The 23,507-nt window shown below is 42.5% G+C and overlaps 2 protein-coding genes across 3 annotated transcripts in view; one reads left to right on the top strand and one right to left on the bottom strand.

Moving 5' to 3' along the window:
• Positions 1-2,789, bottom strand: part of HEMGN (hemogen) — a 46,230-nt gene extending 43,441 nt beyond the window's left edge. The window contains exon 1 of one of the 2 annotated variants that reach the window (XM_032478047.1): positions 2,627-2,789. The gene's annotated coding sequence lies outside the window, so the exon portion shown is untranslated. Of the gene's footprint in view, positions 1-1,040; positions 1,135-2,626 lie in introns of those variants that run through there. The other variant, XM_032478048.1, reaches the window with a different exon arrangement.
• On the top strand, positions 566-22,462 carry ANP32B (acidic nuclear phosphoprotein 32 family member B). Its single transcript, XM_032478049.1, has 7 exons — positions 566-976; positions 8,484-8,633; positions 11,800-11,922; positions 17,109-17,298; positions 19,687-19,811; positions 20,682-20,757; positions 22,003-22,462. The coding sequence occupies exons 1-7, from the start codon at positions 923-925 to the stop codon at positions 22,068-22,070; spliced, it is 786 nt and encodes a 261-aa protein (XP_032333940.1). The 5' UTR covers positions 566-922; the 3' UTR covers positions 22,071-22,462.
• Positions 22,463-23,507: the final 1,045 nt, after the last annotated feature.

Below are 23,507 nucleotides of genomic sequence, written 5' to 3' on the forward strand. Positions count from 1 at the left end.
CCTCTGTGGCTTGGGCCAGTGGCCGGTCCCCGCCGGCCGTGAAGGCCGACTCCGCCCGTTGCCACGCGGTACAACGCGGGCCGGCAGCGATTCCGCCCCCGACGTGGGTCCTCACAGCACTTCCAACCCCACCTGGCCAAGGAGACGGCGGAGCTCGGGCTGTTGGCCCCACACTATGCAGGGGAGCGGGAGGTGAACCCGAAGGCCCCAGTTCCGCTCTCTTCACGTCTCCCGTCTTCGCGGGAATCGGACTGGGCTGGCCAAGACTCTGAGGACGGACCTGGCCTTAGGGACCCCCAAAGTCGGACTGTAAAGTCTCCCCCCGTCCCCGGCCCTCCCGGCAAATGTCCAAGCGCGGGCTGGAGAACCGCCTACGTGCGCGTCGAGGAGGGACCTGGGGGTCTCAGCTCGGCAGCAGGAGGGGAAGCCCCCAAGGCGGGTCTTACATCAGCCACCCCACGTGCGATCGGAGGGCGGGAGGAAGTCGCTCCTGTCCCCGGGAGTGCGCCTTTTGCCCCCAGCCTCCGCCCCTCCCGCCGCGCGTCTCCCCGCCCCGTCCTTGGTGCACCGCGGCCGCCGAGCCGAGCGGCGCCGCGCGGGGCCGAGTCGAGCCGAGCAGCCGCCCGCGCCGCGTCGCCGGTTTAAGCGCAGTGCGGGGCCGCGGCCGGGGGCGGCGGTAGTGAGGACAGCGCTGCGCTCCAGCCCCCTTTTCCCTCCATGGTTTCTCTCCGCTCCCGTGAGTAACTTGGCTCCGGGGGCTCCGCTCGCCTCCCCGCACGCCGCCCGCCTCCCGGGACCGCGCCGCCGGCCCCTGCTGCGAGCAGACCCCTTCCGACGGCCCTCGCTGCGCAGGCTGGGACGCCTCTCCCCCCTCCGCCCCCGCCGCGGAAAGTTAAGTTTGAAGAGGGGGGAAGAGGCAAACATGGACATGAAGAGAAGGATCCACCTGGAGCTGAGGAACCGGACCCCGGCAGCTGTAAGCAGACCCCCCCACTTCGAGCGCCCTCTCCCCCCGATGACTTGCATGTAATGGTGGCCACCTGCGGGGCTCGGGCCGCGGGTTCGCCGGCCCCGGAGCGAGGAAGAGCGCAGCTCGCGGGCTCGGACGGTGAAGGCAGGCGGGCGGGCGCGGAGGGGGGAGCGAGCGCGCGGGGATTAACTCTTTGGCGCCCGCGGGTCCCCGCAGCCGTCCGGGGAAGGCGGTGGGGTGGGGGAAAGCAAACTTTGAGCTCCTCGCCTGCCGGGGTCCTTTCCCCGCGGAGCGCGTGTTCGTGTGGCCGGCGGCAAGGGAGGGAGGAGGGGGTTGTGTAACGCTGGGAGCCATGTTTGCAGCCTCCCGGGATGCGCGGCCGGGCGGAGGCCGGGCCTGCCGAGGAGCCGCGCGGCCAGCTCAGGCTGGGCCCGCTTTGCGCCAGACCGGGCTCCGCGGGCCCCGGGCGGGTCAGGGAAAGGGGCTCGGGTGGCGCGGGTGGCTCCTCCGGCCTGACCTCGCGGTTGGCGCCGGCCCGGTCAGAGCAGGGGCCGAGGGTCGAGCAGGGAGCATCTTCCCTCCGAAGGGGACAAGAAGACCCCTTGGGCACCGGGGGGCTTGGGCGGGCGCGGCCTGGCGCGCGAGGAGCGGGGGAGGGGCGAACCCGGGCAGCGGAGGTGGCGCAACCGCCGCCCCTCCCGAGGCCAAGTTTGAAAAAAGGACCCGGTTCCCGCCATTTTTCAAGCCTAAAAATAAAACTTTCTCCCCCATTTTTATCGCTCCTCTTTGGCCCCTCGGGCCTTCCCTACTTGCGACCTCCCAGGGCTGGCCCCCTCGGCCCGGGCTAGCCGTTGTGGCGTAGGCGGTTTCTCCCTACCACCCCCCCCCGCCGCGGCGGCGGAGCCCGGGGGCCTCTGCCCGGGAGGCTGGCCCCTCGGTGTGGGCGGGTGGCGGCTCCTCGCGTCAGCCCGGGCGCGCCACAGACGGACACAGCGCCATGTTGGCGGGCACCCGTCTCCCTCCGCCGCGTGAGCCGGCCTGCGAGCTCGGCCCGCTGGGCCCTGCTCGCCCGCCCCGGCGGTAGCAGTGGGCCGCCGTTCCCCTGGCCGAGTCTGCGGCTTGTTTGGCGCCCGCCTCGCCGGGGCTGGGCTCGCACTGGCGGGAGCCGCGCGATCCGGCTGCCGCCGACTCGTCTCGGGCACGCTGCCGTCCCCCTCCCCCCTCCTTCTTAAAAGGGCAACGCCAGGCGGCCGCCTCCGCTGGATTCGGGCGCCGGGGGCCTGGGCTCGCGGGCTGGGGCCTCTACCCCCGCACGTGCTCCAGGGCCGCCGATCCGGGCCGGCTCTCTCCCGCCGCGGCTGCGTGAGCAGCGGGCGGGCCTTTAAGAATGCCTCTTTCTTCTCCACTCCGGCCCTCGCCGCGAACTAGAGCGGCTTCCCGCGGCCGGGCACGGGGCCATGTTTCCCGGCCCCCGCGCGGGGAGGCTGCGCCTCAGCCAGACCGCCTCCTCGGGTGAGTGGCGTCCTCTGGCTGGTGGGCAGCCCAGGGGAGTCCTCCCACCCCGTCCCAGGCCAGCGATGGGAGTGTTAACGTGCAGTCAGGTAGCTGTGGGGTAACAAGTTGCCAGCTTGTGGGAATTCGTCAACCATGGTTTACCTGGTGTGCACGCGAGGTTTTCAATCCCTGAGGTTCCCACAAATGTGGCCTTGGGCAGGCCGCACCTCGTGGCTTCACCGCGAGTCCCTGGAGGACCTCGGGGTGGGCGTCTCCACTCAGTCCCCGGGGTTTTAAGGTTGAGGTTTGACCGCAGCCATCCCTTCCGTCCATCGGTCAGACATTTTGTGTTGGCCACGTGCTAGTATATTGAACCGTTAGGCTCCTTCACACTAAAACTTAGTTGTCTCATTTTGAGTTGTTAATATAAGACGTTTGAATTATTACTGAGTAGTTGCAAATCAGTAGACTGTGGAGTAATTAAATTTAGCCAAATTTTCCAAAAGTGCGCACGTAGATATTCAAAGTGCCTTAAAATCTGGAATTTGAGTTTTTTGAATGTGCATAAAGTACTATGAAAATACGCGGCTAAGAGCATTTTGTTCTCTGTGAGAAATACAACTGAGCTGGTGTTGTATATGGAATTTATTCATTATGAAATAACTAATATACTACTTTTTAAAACACACATATATACAAGTGCTAATTTTTCAAGAAATCAACAAGACTTAAACATTTTCCCCAAAGACAGGCTACACTCATGTGGCTATTAAACTTAAATTAAAAGGTCAGCTTATCAGTTACATTATTCACATTTCAAATACCCAAAAGCCACACATGACTAGTGGCTACTGTATTGGACAGCACTAACCTACAGTAATTCACTAGTTTTGTCACATATTTGAGTACCAACAGTATGCCAGGGTTTGGAAAAGCACTGTGAACATGGCAGTGAGCAGCCCCTTCCCTCCTGAAGCCTCAGAACCGAGTGTTGCCTGTTGCCCTAGTGCAATTTAGGGGCCTTGGGAGAGTGTCATGGGAGCCAGGCAAGACTGTGGGAGTGAAGAAAGTCTGCTCTATGGACTCTGACAAGGGGACTGAGACCAGTAGGAGTTAGGTTCTTGGGAGAGGAAAGCTGACCTTAAACTGAAGGCTTTTCAGGAAAAAAGAAATTTGTAGATTTAAAGGAAGTTTTAAAAGAAGAGTTTAAAAATGTTTTGCACAAAAGCATCATCCTTAAGGTAAGTGAGAAGTTAGTTGTAAAATGATTCTTTTAAGACCTAAATCAGCTAGTCACATGGCACCATATGTTTGTTGTTGGGCCAGCTGTTAGAGAGTAGGCTTGACCTCTGGGATCCTGCAGACCCTTGTCACTTGGGGAAAGGAAGAACCCTCTTTCCATTGAATGTATTGGTATAATAAGGATAGGAGGCTCTTAAATTCACAACAGTGTATCCCATGGTTGACCCTGATGTCATGAAGTAAGACCTAACAGTATTTGAGGAGGTAAGTGGAGGTTTGATTGTAAGTGCTTTTATCACAGGGGCTTTTATTGTATGTGTGGGGTTTTTTTGTTTGTTTGTTTTTATTTTGGGGTTTGAAGAAGATCCTGGTAACACCTTACCTTGTGTTCTTTGGGCAAAGTACATGGGAAGAAGATAATAGGTTCATTTCACCGGTTACATCCTCACTTGTTACGTAAATGCAGGTATGCTCATTTCCCTAAGGTAGGGTAACTCATAAATAATGTAATTCAACTTTTTAAAGTCTAAAACACTTCTTTATAACAGAGGTGTTCTCATAGTGGAAAAAATGGCCTAAGATGACATTTAAAAAAATAATTTTCATAAAGAATGGTGATCACCATTTAAAAATATCTTGTAGGCAGGGATAGGGAATGCTTTATACAAAATATTGGTGTCAGTTATTTCACCAAGAGCAAGTTATACAGTGCTAGAATGTACCCTGTACACCATAGAAATGGTGGTAGATGTGAAGAGACACATGCAGTAGCCAGATACAGACCAGATTTAGATGTATTCCAGAATTGGAAAAAATTTCTGTTGTTTACGTAAGGCCCTCATATTTCTACTATACCAAACATGCACCATTGTGAGCACCTCATTAACTATGAATCTCTGTTCCAGTCTTGTGTTCAAAGTTGGAAAGCCAGGCAGTTCCTGTGGCTCACAATCTATGCCCCTGGGGAACACTGGTGGGCTGTATATGCTAGACTGAGACATTCCATATCTCACAAATAAGAGCAGTTTTTTCTTAGTCCCGGTTTACTGAAGGGGGGGGAGGTTTTTCTCACGTATGTCTTTTAAAGTTTTTTTTCTCAAGCTTTTGTCATTTATTGTCTACTGTGATGTGATTTTGAGCTCAATGGGATATTCTGATTGGTTGCATAGCAGCTAATTGGGTTTTTCCCTTGTGTAAGGAATATATCTTCATTGAAGAGAAACTAGATACAAATACGCCAAAAAATAGTAGATATAAAGAATGAAAAACCCCAGAAATCTCACACACACCCCCCTATCCTACCATCTAAATATTCTGATATTTAGTATAGTCCACAAGAATGTTTAATTTTTTCCAAACTCAGATCATGCTATTAATGCATATACTATCTTGTTGCTAAAGTACAGTAAATATCTTTATTTTTCTATGTTACCATTTATTATTTTTACAGCCTGATTGTTAATGTCGGTATAGCCCATGGCATGTTTAGGTTTTTTGCTGTTTAAAATAGTACTGAAATGAACATTTTGTAATGTTAATCTCTGCCAAATTGCTTTTTAGAATGATCTCCTTTACCTACCCACCAGGTAGGATAGGGTTATTTCCTTCCTTCATGCCAACGTTTTGCCACCCAAGCACACTTGAGAACTACTAATATAAATCTGTCCTGTTATTTTGAAAGCATTCTTTTTTAAATTTATTTTTATTTTTAAGATTATCTTTCTGTGCCTCAGTGTCCTCATCTGTTTATTAGTGGAGGTACTGGGGGTTGAACCCAGACCTCATACATGCTAAGCATGCACTCTATGACTGAGCTATACCCTCCCTGCCAAAAAAAAATTACTTAAAATAATAGTAGGGTGGAGAGTTGAAGATTGGTTAACTCAGAAGGATGGAAAATGTCAAAGGTGGCAGGAGTTACTTTCCACATTTTTTAATTTCACTCACTACAATAATCATGTATTTTCTAACTAAAAGAACTGATAGTGATCTTTAATCCTCCATCTCTTTTTCCCTTCTTATAACCGATAATTTAGGAAGGTCACTCAACCACTTAGGGGAAGTTGATCCTTTTTTTTTTTTTTGGAAGAGTAGGAATGAGAGCAAGTTGGAGAGGATGAAAGAAAAATTGCTTGATCTCTTCTGTAGCTCCTAGCTCCAATCCCCATAGTTTGGCTACATTGTATTTCAAAATTTTCAGTGAGAAACTGGAGTATCAGCTTTGCTTATAGCTATAGAAAACAAAAACAAGTTGAACAGAAAGTCATTTGGATTTTTGTTCTTGGTTTTTAAGTGTTTACCTTAAATTCATGTTTGAGAAAAAGCTAGTTTCATTGGGAAATGAGGGATGAAGAGTGAATTTGGCCCCCAAGGTTAAACCATTTATCTTCAAGCAGAACACCAAGTAATTCTACCTTGGACCAAATAGCTCCCTAAGTTGTACATGCAAATGTACAAGTGCCTGCCCAGCCTTTCTTACTAGGTAGTAGCCCTGGGAGAATTGGGGACATAAGGAGATAAAACTAGAGCTGTTTTTCCTTGATTAGAACCACCCATTATGGATCTAGATTGGGAGGCCCTGGAGTTCTATGCCCCCCAGCCCCCACCTGGTGCACTCTCCCTTGCAAGGCAGTCTGGATCCCTTCACACTCAGGAAGGATGGAGGGGAGAGGAGAGGCTTAGTTACCTCAAATGCTGCTGCTGACACAGTGCCTGAGAGCAGACACCTTTTCACCAAGGTCCTGTTTAGAACTTTAGATTGGCTAGAAGGCTGCTGATGGTGGGCTTTCTAGGCCTGTTAATAGTTACCGGGTATACATTCCCTGAACTCTCTCTCCCACTTGTAAACTTCCTGCACCTAAACCCATCCTAGCCATCTCTTCTCCGTGGAAGGGCTGCCCCACCTTCAACAAGAATAGAATGACATCTCATTTTTAATATGCATTATGTATTACTTGTTATAGTCAAATGATTTTTTGTTTACTGACAGTTTATATTTTTATGGCTTGTCTACTTTTTTGTCAGTATTTTGTAGGGTTTTTTCCCCCTCATTTAGGGCAAAAACAATACCTTAAGAAAAAGATAAAATAAATAAATGCAAATACCTAGAATTTCCATATATCAAGAAAGGTCACAAAAAAATCTTAAGGCTTGGTTCCCATTTTAAATAAAGAACTCATAACTCAATAACAGGCTCTTAATGTTTATATTTTTTTCACCTAGCAAGAGATTGTGAGGAAACAATCCTTATTTCAAAGAGCCAGCCCTTCTCAGTTGCCCTTAAGTTTTCAGATATGCTGATTTTCATCAGGAGAGGGAAGGTAGCAGAGGCATCTAGATAAAGGTGGAAGGAAAGGAAGAAAGAAGCAAACGATATAATGGGCCTGTATGCATCCTGAAAGCAGGGTTTCTGAAGAGGAAGTAGACAGGATAGCAAGAAGTAGTGAAGAAGCAAGTGAGAAGTTGCGGTGTTGCAGGTATCACTGACTCTAAATCTGTTTCCTTTTCTGTAGCTGGGGGTAGGATGTGTGGTAGTACAAAGAATGAGTAAATTCTCCATAAATGGTAGCAGTTACTAGAATAGTATCCTTGGCTTTTGAATGGGAGGATGAAGATGTTACTAGTTCCCATCTTCCATTTTAGAACTATCAGCATCTCCTTCCCATAAACATGCTTGATTAATGCTGTTAAACATGTTAGAGTTACTGCAAGAATGCCTTTGGCAGTTAAAACTAATTTGCATTAGTGTAAATTTATCAAGACATGTTTAAAAATTGCAAGTTTCAGAGTCAGCCACAGAACAAGAATGGCAGTGGGAATCATGGTACATATTCACACAGTAAACTGTTTATTAAGTAATCAGTATTTTCATAATCTGCAGATGTGATACCCTTGGGTGGATTTGAATTTTGAATTTCAGGACTTCCAAAGAAGAAGATTTTTATGGCCTGAAAAAGGCACCTAATGTCTAACGGTTATCCTAGAAATGTTTTTCTCACATGTATCACAAAGTGATTCTGGAGGAGGGTATAGCTCAAGTGGTAGAGCAGGTGCTTAGCATACAAAAGGTCCTGGATTCAATCCCCAGTGCCTCCTCTAAAAAATAAATAAGTAAAACCTAATTATTACCTCCCCCCACCAATAAAAATAAATAAATAAAAATATATTAAAATAAAAATTTTAAAAATGATTCTTACTTTGAATTAAGGCCTCTTGCATCTTGAACATTTCCTAGTGTCAAGATGATCTCAGTAAAAATTAATAAAACCAGAAGTGGAAATGTAGTCCAGCAACCTGTAGCCAAAATCTCTTCGGTGATCTCGATGGGAAAAATAAAGCTTTCCTCTTTTCCTTGTGTCAATCTCCTGGGCTTTCAGGTAGACTCAGCCTAAAGGGGTTGCTGGGGGTGGCAGGGAGGAGGCTATCTTCACTCTGTATTTGTGGTTAGAGCCACCCTTTCAGGAACAGACTTGGGAAAAGGAATAAGGGGGATATTGTTTCTTCACATACGTCTTAAGAACTGTAGTTTCTGTCTCTGGAAAGTAAAGAGTTTAAATCTTTATAACATGGTGTGACATTCCACCCTTGATATCTACAAGAATATTGTTATCAAAGGCTTAATCATTTTTCATTTATTTATAACTAATGATCTAGGTCTAAACAGAGTCTGCCCCTATATATGTGGGTGATTTGTTGGGTATTTATGGTTGGAATTTTTACTTTGTTCCTTGTTTCTTGTATGTTTTTGAAAGCTTGTCTCCCTCTTTGTTACCCACAGGTTCGAGAACTTGTCCTGGACAACTGCAAATCAAATGATGGGAAAATTGAGGGCTTAACGGCTGAATTTGTGAACTTAGAGTTCCTCAGTTTAATAAATGTAAACTTGATTTCAGTTTCAAATCTCCCCAAACTACCTAAATTGAAAAAGGTAAGTGGTTTTTCTTTAACAGCAAAAGAGAAAACCATCTTGGGAGGGGAAAAATATTACTCTATCTAAGGAAGCATTTAGTGTAGCAGAGAGCACATGGCCTTTGGAACTGGGCAGATCTGGGATTGAATTCCAGCTCTATCAATTTCCTGATGGGTGATCTTCTGCAGGTTACTTAATCTCTTTAAGGCTCAATTTCCTCACCTATAAACTGGTGATACCACCTGACCTTGCATGCAGAATTGCCGTGATGTGTGGAAATCATACATGTTGGATGCTCAATAAATAATTATGAAGAATAACTGTGAATAACATTTCTTTTATGAATTTGTTATAATATTAACTACGTTTTGTTCTTAGTATGCTCTGGTTTAGGAACCACAGGGGCCTCCTACTTTTCATGTTTTATGTTTGTTGATTAAGGGTGAGTTTAAGTAAAGTCTTCAGATTTGTAGTCTAATATTTCAAACCCATAATATAATTCTTAGTGACTAGGAAGTTTAAAATGTGTTGCGATTGACTGCAAGAATTCATTTTAACAGAACTGCTCTATTTTCCTATCCTAATTTTATTTCCTATCCTAATAAAGCCTGTTAGTGCTTTACTGGTCAGTTATAAACCAATCACTATCTCCTCCAACCACGCCCCCTTCCCGAAAAAAAAAAAACAAAAAAAACCAAGAAAAATGCTTTTTCATGTCCTTGCACATTTACCTGTCAAGAGTCCCAGAATGTCTGAACTGGAAGAAATGTAGATCTTCTAGCCTAGCCCTTTATTTTACAGGCACAGCAGTAGACCCAGAAAGGTATAATAATTTGCCTAAAGCCACCCACAAAAGTGCTTAGTACTGGAGCCAAAACTAGAACCCATATCTCCTATTTGCCAACCTAGGACTTGTTCCATCACATTTGAAAATGTATGTGGTCATAGTAGTCTTGCAGAATTCTCCAGTTTAGGGAATCTCTTTATTAGAGAATTTACATTGAACCTTTATCTAAACAAAGATACAGATAGAAATCTGAACTCAAATTTAGGCAAAGAACAGGTAGGCTGTTTCTGTGGTTGGCTTGCTTAAATCCGAAAGGGGCTGTTTCTTTGGTTAAGTATGGGAATTAAAAACCAGAAGTGCTTTTTGCTTATTTGCCTTATTTAGGTAATAAATGCTCAGGCAGCCGTCATGAGTTGCAGGGTGGCCGTCCTATCAGAAAGAATTCTGTTGTATTTAAATTTGTTAATTTTTTCTTTCTTGCATCTACTTTAGAGGTTCAAATGTAATCCTTTTACATTTGCATGGGTTATTGGTGACATTGGAAGCTCTAATAAGCCCATTAAAAACTGATGGCTTTTTAGCCTCTATCTACATAAACTTTATGCTAGCAGGTCCCTACTATGTGTTTTGTATTCTGTGCTGCTTTCTTAACATCCTGGTACATTTTCCTGAATTACTATGATCTATGTACTATCACACTTATTCAGAAAGTCATTGTATAGGGGAACATCCATATAGAGGCTTTATCAAATCCTTCTGAAGTCTTGTTAATCACTTAACTTTGTGGAGTTGGTGGGGGAGGAATGGAGATGTCTATAAACCAAACCCAAAGGCAGGTTGGATGTTCTCACAGCCGATACAGGCTTTATTTTCTTCTCACCTGAGATGTTCATGTTGGAAGGATGTGAATATTACACATGTTGATAGTCTGACCAAGAGAAATGGTCTCTTTAGTTTCATTTACTATAACCTCAGTAAAGCTGACACTTGAGTCTTCGTTGATTATAGAGATGTACTTTTAAATCTGGACCATGACTAGATATTTTAACAGACTATCCCAATTTGAAGGAAAAAATGTTTTGAAATGTCACATTTTTCTCTTCAGAAATGCTTGGTAATACCTACGCAGCAAACTTGTTTTTTTAAACGCACTCTTTCAGTGACTATTTACATTTTTTAAAGGTCCTCTGTTTGGTGTCATGTAGATTTCATTTCATTGCATGCCAGACTAAATGACAGGGGTTTTCATGGTATGCATGGACATAGCATTTACATAGCATAGTGAGGAGCATGTGGATTCTTCTGAAACTAGCCTGCCTGGCTTCATATCATAGATCCACCACTGGGCAAATTACACAGTCTCTTTATTGTTCATTTTCCTCATCTGTAAACGGGGGTAATAATTCTGCCTACCTCATAGGGTTTTTGTGAGATTGGATGAGTTCATGTATTTCTAGTACTTTGAACAATTATTTAAGTACCTGTGTACTTAACACTTAAGTACCATATAAGAGTTAGATAGTTACCATTGTTGTTGGCACTTAGAATAGAATTGAAAGCAGCTATATGGCCTAGGTTTTCTTATCTGCAAACTGAAGAGTTTAGTTTGAATTGGATGCTCTCAACCATCTTACTTTTCCAGGCTCCAATTTTTTTTCATTCTGCGATTCTGATATTCCTTGGTAAAGGTTCATTCCTTCATGGGCATACCACTGCTACTTGACCTGCAGCTGAGAATTAGAGTAGATTCTTATAAATAGTGCCAGATTTGTGCAAGAAGTGGCCTCTGTTGAGTTGGTTTCATCAGTCTTGAAGCTGTTGCCCCAGTCCCTTTTCTGAGGTCATGGGACTTCTTTAAGGGCTTGTTCTGTGGTGTGTACCACTCCTGTAGCCTTTGGGGCAAGATTCCTTGGTGCCTTCCAGATGTAGAACCCCATGACGAATCAGCACTGTACAGAACCAGATTAGGTTTCAAGTGGCCATTGTGAGCTCTGCTTGGCCCACAGAATAAGCTGCTTAGAATGCACAGACTGTTTACCCTTCCTGGCAGGTATAGAGTATTACAGCTTCTCAAAGAATTCTAATTTGCTTTGACCCACTTTTTAGATTAGAAAATGTATTCACTGATGTTGGGGGCCAGTAAACTGTTATAATTAGCACCTGATTTAGAAACAACTCTTCTCATCCTATCAAGTCCCCCCTTCCCTGAAGTGTTTGTGGGATCTATAAACCACTTACTTCTGTTTAATCAAACAAAATGAACATATGTACACTAATAAAAATAGAGATGATTTGATCTTGATAAATACTTGCAAACTGTATTTGTTATTTATGACACCTTAATGATATGTGTTTCTCTGTGTGTTATCTGTGTGCTGTGTGCATTTTCTCTTACAGCTTGAGCTCAGTGACAATAGAATCTTTGGAGGTCTGGATATGTTAGCAGAAAAACTTCCAAATCTCACACATCTAAACTTAAGTGGAAATAAACTGAAAGATATCAGCACCCTGGAACCTTTGGTGAGTAATCGATAATTTGGAAGCCAGGACTTGTTGGTCATTTTCATTTTCATATTTCTTTATGGTGAGGGAAGTAATTGGAAATAATAATTGATCAAGAAAGTGGTGGGGTTTTTTTTTTTTTAATGTTCGTTTTTATAGAAAGTCCAGTTTTCAAGCTCAGGGCCTCTCTAGTTATATGTGTTCCTCTGGCTTTGCTCTCCCTCCCTGATTATTGTGGTGGCTTTCTTGAAAGGGGGGGAATTATTTCCTTTTTTGCTGTTTTTAAATATATGTTGACTATATAGCCTTAAACATTTCTCTTAAGAAATTTTTCCCCAGACTAGCCAGGCTGTTCTGTACTTTTATAGAAAAGGCTGTTTACATTGAGTGGCATATCTGAGCTGTACATAGAACAGTCCAAGGGCAGCTCCAGTGAGTTCTAGGTCTTCTAATTCATGATCTTATGCTCTAGCTGGATCACTGGTGTCTAAAGTTTTACATGGGAACCCCCAAATTCTCCTCTGTCTTACATGCTGGAATAAGCTATGAAAAGTAGAGTGCCAGTTGGGTTATAGACTTGCTGTGTGACCTTGGGCAAATTGCTTCTTCTCTCTGGGCCTTAATTTCCTCACTTAAAGAAGCTGGAAGGATATAGTCCCTGCCTTACTTACCTCACTTAGGAGTTCTGAGAATAAAACAAGGTAATGCACTTACTTTGCTTTGTAAGTTGGGAAGCTGTGCTATAGGGAGTCCAGTCCATGTGGAGGTTATAGGGACCAGAAAAGAGCTTCTGGAGGCAGGGGTCATGCAGGGTAGGGGGCAGCTCCACAGGCTGTTTTCTTTGGCTGCCACCTGGAAATTTCTATGGTTTTAAGATTATTAAATGACTTTTCCCCCTAAATAATACATTTTATTCATAGAGGTAGAATTCAATTCTAATAAGGCTAATGAAACTCAAACTTGTTTCATACCACCCAGAGAAGCCTGTGCTTCTTTCTGATTTTTTTGTTAGACATAAAGTTGTATTTCCATCTGACTTAACTGGGAAAGGGGTTATGTAGCAGATAGGAGCTGTCTTTCAGGAGCCACAAGAGCAGAACCCAAGAGGATAAGGCATCCTTCTGCTGTCTGTATCTTTTCTGATGCCACAATTTATTAAAATAATTTGGATTTCATATCACTTGTACAGAATGCTCTGTTGCTATTTCAAAAGAATATAGAGTTAAATTATGTTTTCTTTTAATGAAGAGGATTTCCTGCCAGAACTATAGGGTCTTTTCCCTCCTAATGGATAATTGAGGCTGTGCTCCAAAACAGATTTAATCACCAATTTTGTGAGTCCCTTTGTTTTTACATTTCATTAAGTAGACCACATTAGCTCATATTTCTCGTAAGTATTGGGAGCCTGGTGCTCACCTTTTTTCCATGAATTTTGCCCCTTTTTTTCCTGCTATAGGTACACCCAGATACTTGGGCTCCCTCCTTTTTTTTTTTTTTAAACTAGTTCTGTTTTCCTCCAAACCAATCCCCATTTCTAGTATTTAAGCAAGCACTGCATTTTGCTTTATTCAAGAACATTAACATTTGCCCGTTGTATCCTCATATAAGGCAGAGAAGAGAGAATGTCCTCCTTTTAGAAATGAAGAAAACGAATTTAATTACTTAGCAGCCTCAGATAAATGGCGAGCAGGGATTCAAATCCAAGTCCTCCAGTCTTTCCATTGCCCTTTGAACCTGTTATCTTTTTATCTATAAAGTTTTTCCATACCCAGATTGACCTAAGCTGGGAATTCCAGCAGGAGCACTAAATTAAGTGCTGATGGTCTCCCAGTCAGATGGGCTACATTAAGCCTTTGTTGTTTGTGTTAATGATAGGCCTATCAATTTAGGGTCATTGTAAGCATTGGAACCCCTTTTCTCTGGAACAGAATACCAGGCAGTTAGTACCTTTTCATGCTGTTACCTAGTTCTCATGGCAACCTTAGTCTTCTTTGATGTTTCATCAGAAGCTTTTGTTAGTGTCATAGCATTTAGAGGTAGAGCAGAAGCAAACATTGTGTGGGAGTTGTTTGCATGGTGTGTTCCTGACCTGGTCAGTGATATAATTAGGGCCCTTTGGTGGCTATGAAATTCTCAAACCCCTGAGACTGTGAAGAATGAGAAATAAGCATTATAATATTTACCATTTTTGGAGGATCTGCTATGTACCATACACCACAGTGGATGCTTTGTGTATGTTGTCTCATTAGTAATCAACATTTCTACAAAGTGGATAGAAATAGCATGACCCTTATTTTATACATGAGGAAGTTGAGGCTTAGGAGAGGCTGAATCCATTGTCCAGAGTCACACACTTGGCTAGCCATTTGACTGACCCACAGCTCCACAAACCCATGACTATCTGGAAAGGTTGAACTCCTGCCATTCTCCTGAACTTGTTCAGATTCCTGGGGGTGCTAGGTGGGTCTCCTGGAGTTACAACTTCAGGATAAATAAATCTGTGGAAGGTGAAGGGGGGAAATGGGTCCATTTCTACTTTGGAAGGTATTCTTCAGTGGGGGAAAACACCATCCTCATCCTCATCAACCACATACATTTTGACACCGTCTACTTTGAGCCCAGTTCTTACAGTCAATGCAATGATTGTGAATGCCTCTGCTTACTACAGGGACATTAATCGAGAGACAAAGAAGGCATCAATTCAAACTTCCTTGGACACCTTTTTTAAGAGACCTGGGCCATCCAAACCATCCCCCAAAGCCCTTCTAAATTCTAAGAAGGCAAGCAAAATTATTGTTAATAAAATGTTTAATGTTTATTATGGCTAGCCTATTAGTTTTAGGCCAAATTTCTGAAATGGTAGAGTTGTGATTTTTTTTTTAAGTAGTATTTACACATTACATAGAGATCCTAAATAATCTGTGTGTATATTTTGGGCCTTAAAGCATAATTTTACTGCTTTAAACAATTCTAGAGTGCTACAATTTGGTGTTTTGTTGTTTATTTGCTTTCACTTCGTTTTCTAGCATATTGTTTGACCTGTCCAAGTTACTCATAATGCGTCCTTCCTGAAAGGGTAGTTACAACTGTCACAGATTCAGAGTTTCAGAAACAGGAGAGCCTTGGAGGCCCTGTACTAGGATAGTCAACAGAATTAGAAAATGGGCTTGGAACACTGTAGAGTTTCAAAGATCAGGGGTTGTGTACATTTTTGTACATTGATTCCTAGGGAATAATGTTGAGCAGTAAATTCCCTTGAGCAAAGAATTTAGACGAGTCTCTGTGGGAAAGCTGCCTAAATTTACTTGTTCTATCCTAGCTGGTGTAGTCAATCTTGTTGTGCAGAAAAAAGAGTTCCCCACTTGTCTGGGGTGCTGTTTCAGCATTTTTTTTCCTTTTTGGCAAGAACTCATACCTCGGCTTCTGGAGGTCAGGGGCTCTCCAGTAGGGAACCTAATCTGAAAGCTACATGACATAAAAGCCCTTCTCCCTGTGATCAGAAGGGCTGGGGACAGTATTCTTAAGACCTCGGGGGACCGACTTACATAAGCACATTATTGGATTCACAAAACTCTTGGATCATTGTACGTTGGTGTTTTGAGGAGTACATTTGCCTGTTGCTGTAACCCTGTTCTGTGTTCCCTGCCTGGCTCTGTGTTCCCAAGGGCTGTTCAGTGAGAATAAAATCAGTGTGGGAACCTCTTCTTTGATAAGGAAGATGAAGCTTTTGTGTGTGCAGGGTCAGCAACCCTTTCCTCTAGAGGACCACCTAATAGTAGGTCTTTTAGGCTTTGTAGGCTGTACAGTCCCTGTCAAAACTACTGCACTTTGCCATTGAACCACAGAAGAAGCCACACATAATACACAAACAGGTGTGGCTATGTTCCAGGAAAACTTGTCCTGAAGACACGGCTTTGTTTCATCTGTGTTTCTTCCCAGGTTCTCGTGAATGTTGAAATAGACTTCCCAATAAAGCATCAAAGCCTTTAAACATCAACGTTTATTTTTTGCAACTTACTTCATAGAGATCCTCTTAATATTTTTATAGTACCACCCTCTTAGAGAATACCAAGCTTTTTCTCTTGATTCAGACCCATTAAAAGTTAAACTTACGAAGCTGTATATCCATATGCCTTCCAGGCCTGTTCTAAAAGGCACCAGGCTACATGGTACTTCATATTTTGTGTTTACTCTTTATAGGTTTGCCCCCTCTTCTCCCTGTGAGGGTCTGTTGTCACTTTCTGTTGCTGTCTCCTTACTTGCCTATAATACTACCTCTGTCCCCCATCTCTTAATTCACCCTTAATCAAAACTTAATAGACCTGGGATTGAAATACTAGGACACTGATGTGATAACAAATGAAGATCTGAGTAAAATACATGGACACTTTCCTATCCACTTTGGCTGCTCAGAAAACTTTTCTTGGGCCAGGTTTTTAAGAGAGAAAGATGAAACTGAGGTCCTGAATAATTGAGGTACTGTAACAAAACTTTTAAGGTATGGTAAAATCAGAAGAATTTTACATCAGAAAGTTCTGGTAATAGTGTCAATCTTCCCTAAGAATTAGAAAAGAAGAAAAGAGTGTAATGTTTCTCTACTTATGAAGTTTCAAGTCTGAGTCCCCCTTCTTTTTCCCAGCCTGTATTGACTCCTGTCTTCCTGGAAAATATCTGCATCACACACTTGGTGCTTTACTGTACTCTGTTCTCAAGTGTTTCATATCTATGTCCCCAAGGAGAAATCACAAAAATCTTGACATTTGAATAGATTGCAGTCCGTCATATACTACCACCTCAGAGCATTGAAGACTTAACTGCTTGATAACCCAGCAAGTTCTTATTGGTCATTTGATTACTGAAACATTAAAATTTAGTTTTGAATCAGATTTATTAAACTCTCTGATTTGTCTCATACTGTGAAAAGATCCAATTTTAATAAGTACTTCAAATTCATATTTCTTAAGACTACTCATGCTGCCAAAAGAAAAAAAGAATCTGAGAAGGTAGAGAAGGGAAGAACTAGTTAAAATTTTAGTGACCTAATGTAAAGGTTGTAAAGGACTTGAAATATTTTCCTGTGTATAAGGCTGAGTAGGTAGCAGCTAATTGAATACAGAGCCTTGAATTTTACCTCTTTGGGAGATGGGTTTTGTTGTTTATGTTCCTTTGGTTTAGGAGGTATGTTTCTTGGTCCTTTTCTTCAGAAAAAGTTGGAATGTCTGAAAAGCCTGGATCTGTTTAACTGTGAGGTTACTAACCTGAACGACTACCGAGAGAGTGTCTTCAAGCTCCTGCCCCAGCTGACCTACCTGGATGGCTATGACCGAGAGGATCGTGAAGCCCCTGACTCAGATGCCGAGGTGGACGGTGTGGATGAAGAGGAGGAGGATGAGGGTGAGTGGGTACAACATCCAGTGAACCTAGTTTTTGCCTTTCAAAGGCCCTGATAAAGCTATTGAATGTTCTTGCTACTGAGCAGAAAAATTTATATCCATGCCGTGCATGTAGGCATTCTGTTAAATTTGGAGCTCTTAGGACATTGAAGTCTTCAAATGATTCAAAATGGAAAATGCTTTGTTAGCTGACTAGTCTTGAACTCAGAGCCTAGAGATCATAGACTGTGCTCCAGCCCATGGCGGTACTTGTAGTTTACCTTTTACTTAAAAGGACCATTGTCTCAGGTCTCTTGCTTTTGTCCTAGCTGTTCCCCTTTCTTGGCTACTACCTACTTATCCACAGTCAGCTTTGTCAACACTTCCAGGAAGCATTTGGTGACGCCAGCAAGCTAGGTTAGATTCCTGTGTGTGCCACAGCATTGCCTTGCTTACCTCTTTCATAGCACTTGTCATTCTCTGCTATTCTTGTCCCTTCCACGTATGCTATGATTATCTTCTTACCTTTTAATTCACAGGGCCGAGCACTTAGGAGGTACTTAGTACATGTTTTTTATATGTAAATATAAATATACATTTCCTGCTTTCAATATGACTAGAGTTTTAAAATTAATTATTTTAAAGCACTATATGTTGCATTCCATTTTTCATTAATAAAGGAAATAATCTCTGGCTATAACATGGAATTACAATGTAATTTTTATTTTTGACACTTAATCAAGGTTTTACCATCCAATTATCTCTATTATCTCTTTGTATATTTTCTGCTCAAACTATCCCTCCTGATTAGCTTGTGTTTTCCTTGCATAGTGACGTGATTACTCTGAGTCATTCTTAGGATAAAAGGCTTCTCACCTCCAATGGCTTAGAGGATGCAGAACAATTAGTTTGCAAATAAGTCAACATGAAGAAAATTTATTCTCATAGAGTTCCTGGTGTTGCTGGAATTTGCAGTATTATTGGACTTGAAGCATTGTTTTTAATACCTCTTTAAAGATAAAAGTTCATAAGACAGAAATGCTTAAAAGTGGAGAGCATCATCAGGCACCTTGGGTGCAGTTAATAGGGCAATACTCTGGAAGCATTTTACAGTTCTTTATTACCGCAGATTTCAGACAGGATGAAAAGTGATGGGATGTTAAGTGGTAAAGTGGACACAGAATAGCTCAGCTTGTTTCAGATGTTTACATCACTTAATGCCCTTCACTACTGGTTCTCAGTTTTTCTTAAAAACCAGTCTTGTTTTTATTTTATTTACGTTCACCTTAAATGGATTGAAAGGCCACCTGTATGCAGGAGCCCATAAAGGAAATCCCTTGGAGGTTGGAGGGCAGTTCTTGAGAGCAAGATCAATTAGGCAACAAATATATGTGCTAGGCTCTGTGGAAAGTAGTTTCAAAAGAAAAAATAGACATAGTTCCTGTCCCCTTGAAGCTACTGTCTACTAAGAAGGAAAATGTTAAATAATCGTAACTAAATAAATAATCACAAGTGAGCAAAATGTGTGGTAATGGAAGCAAAATGTGTGGTAATGGAGAAGCATCACGTAGTCATGTGGGAACATAGAGCTGAGATTAGGCGGTTTGGCAAGTCAGCCTGAGGAAGTGATGTTTAACTGAGAATCAAAGGTCGAGTCAGTGTTAGCCATGCAGAAAAGGCAGGGAAGAGTGCGCAGAGTCCAGGAGGTAGGAGCGAGCACAGCAAGCTCCAGGACCAGGAGAGAGAACTGCTTGACTAGAGGCCTGCACCAAATGGAGGAGAGACACAGTACCTTTCAGCTGGCCTGGCTGCCTCCCCTGTCCCCACGCCCACCGTCATCCCCATCGTGGGGTTATTATGGCTGTTTCTCAGGTTCTTGATTTGCACGGCTGGTTTGTAGTGGTACCCTTAACCCAGAGAAAATGGGTGGTATTCTTAGGTTATTTTGGTTTTTTGTCTGAGAGGGGTGTTCTTCCTTCTTTCCCTTCCTTTCCTTCCTTCCTGGAAAATTTCAAATATAGACAGTGGTAGAAATACCAGTAAAACCAACTTTCATGTTTGCCTTACCGAGTTTCAACAATTCCTGTTTCATGGCTGATCTTACTTTAAACATACACACTTCCCCCCTTCCTTATTTTGAAGCAAATTGTAGAGGTTGTATCATTTCATCAGTAAGTATTATGGTACACCTAGTCCACCAGGATTCCTGGCCTCCAGGTTTTATGAGACTCGAGATAAAGGGACTGAGCTGCAGCAGCGTGGGAGAAAGAAGGTCGCTGTGGTTTGTGCTTTCTCCTGATGGTGTAGCCCAGCACTGTCCTGTGGACCAACCCAAAGCTCCACAACCTTAGCAGGTGTGCCTTGTGGGGCACACAGGGTATTTAATGAATTCGTTTTGGACTATTTTCAGAAGGAGAAGATGAGGACAAGGAGGAGGATGAGGATGGTGAGGAGGAAGAGTTTGATGATGAAGAAGATGAAGATGAAGACGAAGATGTAGAAGGGGAAGAGGATGAAGATGAAGTCAGTGGGGAGGTCAGTGCAAATCTTGCTGACCTGTTTCCTATTTGCAGTTAAAATAAAAGTGGATTTTTTTTTAAAGGAAAAGAAAAAGCCTTTTGAAGAAGTTAAGGTACTCATAAATAGATGGATTTCTGTCTGATTAATTTAGCTCTTGCCCCCTTTTAGTAAATACTAAACAGAGTACTTATTGAATGCCTACTAGACAGTGCTTGGCTCTGCAGAGTAAGTTTTGACCCTTTAACTTTGGGAGGCATCAGCGAGTTGAGTATTCAATCAGCAGGATGAGAAAACTGGAAACATTGATAACAATGGTATGTCCATCTCCTTGTTGGGAAGGGTATATTTACCAAGTCTGAACTTTCTTGTATATCCAGCTTAATACAGTAGATACACATGTGCCTGCTATGTTGAAGAATTGAGGATACAAAGTTGAATCAAAATGTGGTCCTACTCTGAAAGAACAGGTAGTCTAGTTTATGGGACACATAGTAATACAGTATCTCTGAGGAGCTGAATGCCATAGAAGGACAGGAGAGAGGAGTGAGTTAACTTTGATCCTAAGGGGATTTGTGAAAACAGGCCAAGAAAATAGATGTCATCAAAAAAGCATGTTCTTTTGTAGTACAAACATAAGGCTGAGCATTTGTGTAATTTCATAGGTCTAATGAATTAAATTAAGTTTGTGAAAGAAGCTTTTTAAGAAGATTTTAAATTAAGCTCATTTAAGAAAAACTAACAGTTCTCAGTATATTAAAGTAGGTAAAAATAAACTTAGTTTTTTCCTGGCGGACTGTTACATGTATTGACAATCATCATTTTTCTTTGTACTCCTCAACTGAGCAGACTTAATCTAATAGTGGTATGCTATTTACCATTCCATAGGAAGAAGAATTTGGACAGGATGGAGAAGTTGATGAAGATGAAGATGATGAGGATGAAGATGAAGATGAGGATGAAGGTGGGTTAAACCTGTACTATGGTCCCCCTCAGTTAAAAATCAGGGGGAAATTCCATTAATTTAGAATTTGAAACCACTGAGAAGAAAATAAAATGCCTTTGACCCTCATGGTCTTCACAGGCACTTGTATAGCCACATCAGTGCATCTGTGCTGGTTCAGCCCCCTGGCTCTACAAGAATTAATAATACCTACATGAGGGTGGGAAGCCTGTCCTCAGTCCCCACACGTTTTTTTAGACCCCATCATTTAGGTTACTGTCAGGCATGAGATTTCTGTTTGGAATTTTTTCATTAAAAAAATTCTTAATTGGATCGTAATTTTTGCCAGATATATAAATAGCACCTTTCCAATTTTATTAATGTTATTCCTTTTCTCACCACAACCAAAACTAGTGAAACATCTATTTATTACTTGTCAAAAGTACAGATTCTAACGCTTATGTAAGTCAGAGTACCAGGTTGTTTGCTGTGCTTTCCACTGGTTCATACTTTCAGCATCTGCACAGGACTAAATTTACATTGGATATAGTGATGGTTAGGCTCTGATTTCTGCCTTCAAGGAGCATTCCGGAACACACTTCAATGCAGGTTTAGTTAATTTCATTAAAATAGCCATGAGTTTTTACTAGTTGAAAAAACAGAATGGTGCATAGGCCTCTGTGTCTCAAATATCTAAGGAGTCTAAGAAATCTTTTTATTTAATATAAACTGGCTACAGTTTGAGTCTTGCCATGTTCTAGGCTAAATACTTTTGATCCTCAGAATAACCCTATAGAGTCAGTGCCATTGTACCCATTTTACAAACGAGGAAACAGGCTTAAAGCGGTGTAAGTGGCCTGCCAAGATCACTTGTCAGTGAGCCTGGCTCAAAAATAGTCTAGCTAACTCCAGAGTCCTTGCTGTGCATTTTAGTAACTGCTAATGTCTAATTGTTGGGACCAACAAGTATAAGAAAACTAAGAAACATGTGACGGCGATTTAAAATTGAGAAAACGGACTTGACTTGGCTATGATTTGAGACGCTGCTGTGCATTGTGCCCTTCTTGGTTCTGTAGTCACTATTTATGCTCCTTCAAATTAATACTTCTTAATTAACAACTTGTCCATCTGATCAAGCTTATTACATCATTTTTTTTAAATCTCCCAACCATTAAAAAATTCATTGTTGTTACCTCCATTAGCAATAACTTAGGCAAAGTAAATGCATTTCCAGTTGTTTTAAAGTGAATTTTTGCTATTGTACAGAGGAGGAAGAAAGCGGGAAAGGTGAAAAGAGGAAGAGAGAAACAGATGATGAAGGAGAAGATGATTAAGACCCCAAATAACCTGCAAAAAAGAACTGTTCAGTATTGGTTGGACTGCTCATATGGATTTGGTAGCTGTTTTAAAAAAAAAAAAAAATGGTAGCTGTGATACAAACCCCAGGACACCCACCCACCCAAAGAGCCAAAGAATAGTTCCTGTGACATTCCGCCTTCCTCCACTTAGTCCCTCTTGGAAATCCACCACCAAGCTTTGGGACTTACCCCAACAAAATTGTAAGTGTTGTTAGGTTTTGTGTAAGACTCTTGCTGTAGCCTGGATAGCTGTGAGTGGTGAGTCACCCGTCTGTGGCTCCCAGTCACGCCGAGATTGTAACAGCATTTTTACTTTCTGTACAACAAAGAAGCTTTGTAAATAAAATCTTAACATTTTGGGTCTGTTTTTTCATGCTTTTCTTTTCTTTTTAATGAAATTTTTTTACACTAGGACATTTTATGTGACAACTGCCAAAAAATATTTTTAAGAATTAAGTGAAATAAACACGTTCCTCTTTGGTAAAGCCTAGTTGTATGCTTACATTTGTAAATTAAGACTTTGATTGTAAGCCTGTGTTAAAACACCCTAAAGAACTAGTTTCTTTGGCATTTTTATTTTAGAGATTGTTGAGGGGAAATACACAATATGTGGGATCTTTGAGCATTTAAATCTAATCCTCATTCTTGATTGTGGAAATAAATGAAGTAGACTTTTGAAAAATAATGTTTGAAATTCAGTGTCCTGGAGCCCATGAACGCCAGTAAAAATACTGTTAGATTCAAATAATAGACGAATTAAAGAAATGAGGGTAGGATAAAGGAAAAGGCCCTGCCCTGAGTCCCGGGAGATCTGAATTCTAGTTCTGGCTCTGCCACTGATTTCCTTTGTGACCTTGTGTTGACCTCTGGTTTACCTCCCAGTCTATAAAATTGAGGGGGTGTGACCAGATGGCTTCTGAAGTCTTTTGCAGCACTGATCATCTATGACCCTTGCTGACAGGAAGGTCTGAAGAAACAAATGAGCTTTGCACCAAGGCTGAAACATGTAGCATTTGACTGACAGTTGAACAGAGTATGGTTTGTTTTCAGGACAGGCATGCTAACGGGGAATGACATGTGAAAAGCTTTGCCAGGGAGCAGGTAGGCACTGCCTGAAGTCAGCTCAGCTTTTGCAGAAAATGGAAATTTGCTCTATTCTTACAGAACTTAAAGGGATTTAGGGGAGGGATCAGATAGATACTCTGCAATCTGTGTGCAGTGGGTCAACAATTTAATAGATGTGTGACTGTGTTATCAATTTTTGGAATGGAAGGTTGAGGGTTGTTTTGGTAACTGAGCTCTAAGCTACCAGAATCGGGTTTTTATACATGTAAAACTAGTGTTAAAGATTGGAACCTAATCTGAATTTATATCTAGAAATAGTTTATATAGTGTCAAGGTAGCCCCCACATT

This window comes from Camelus ferus, chromosome 4 (genome assembly GCF_009834535.1).
Source record: "Camelus ferus isolate YT-003-E chromosome 4, BCGSAC_Cfer_1.0, whole genome shotgun sequence".
Classification (NCBI taxonomy): Eukaryota; Metazoa; Chordata; class Mammalia; order Artiodactyla; family Camelidae; genus Camelus; species Camelus ferus.

Bases quoted from the DNA above. Each gene is read 5' to 3' on its own strand.
- ANP32B (XM_032478049.1), top strand. From the start codon at position 923: ATGGACATGAAGAGAAGGATCCACCTGGAGCTGAGGAACCGGACCCCG. The intron at 8,634-11,799 runs GTAAGTGGTTTT...TTTCTCTTACAG, and splicing joins AACTACCTAAATTGAAAAAG to CTTGAGCTCAGTGACAATAG. The intron at 19,812-20,681 runs GTCAGTGCAAAT...ACCATTCCATAG, and splicing joins AAGATGAAGTCAGTGGGGAG to GAAGAAGAATTTGGACAGGA.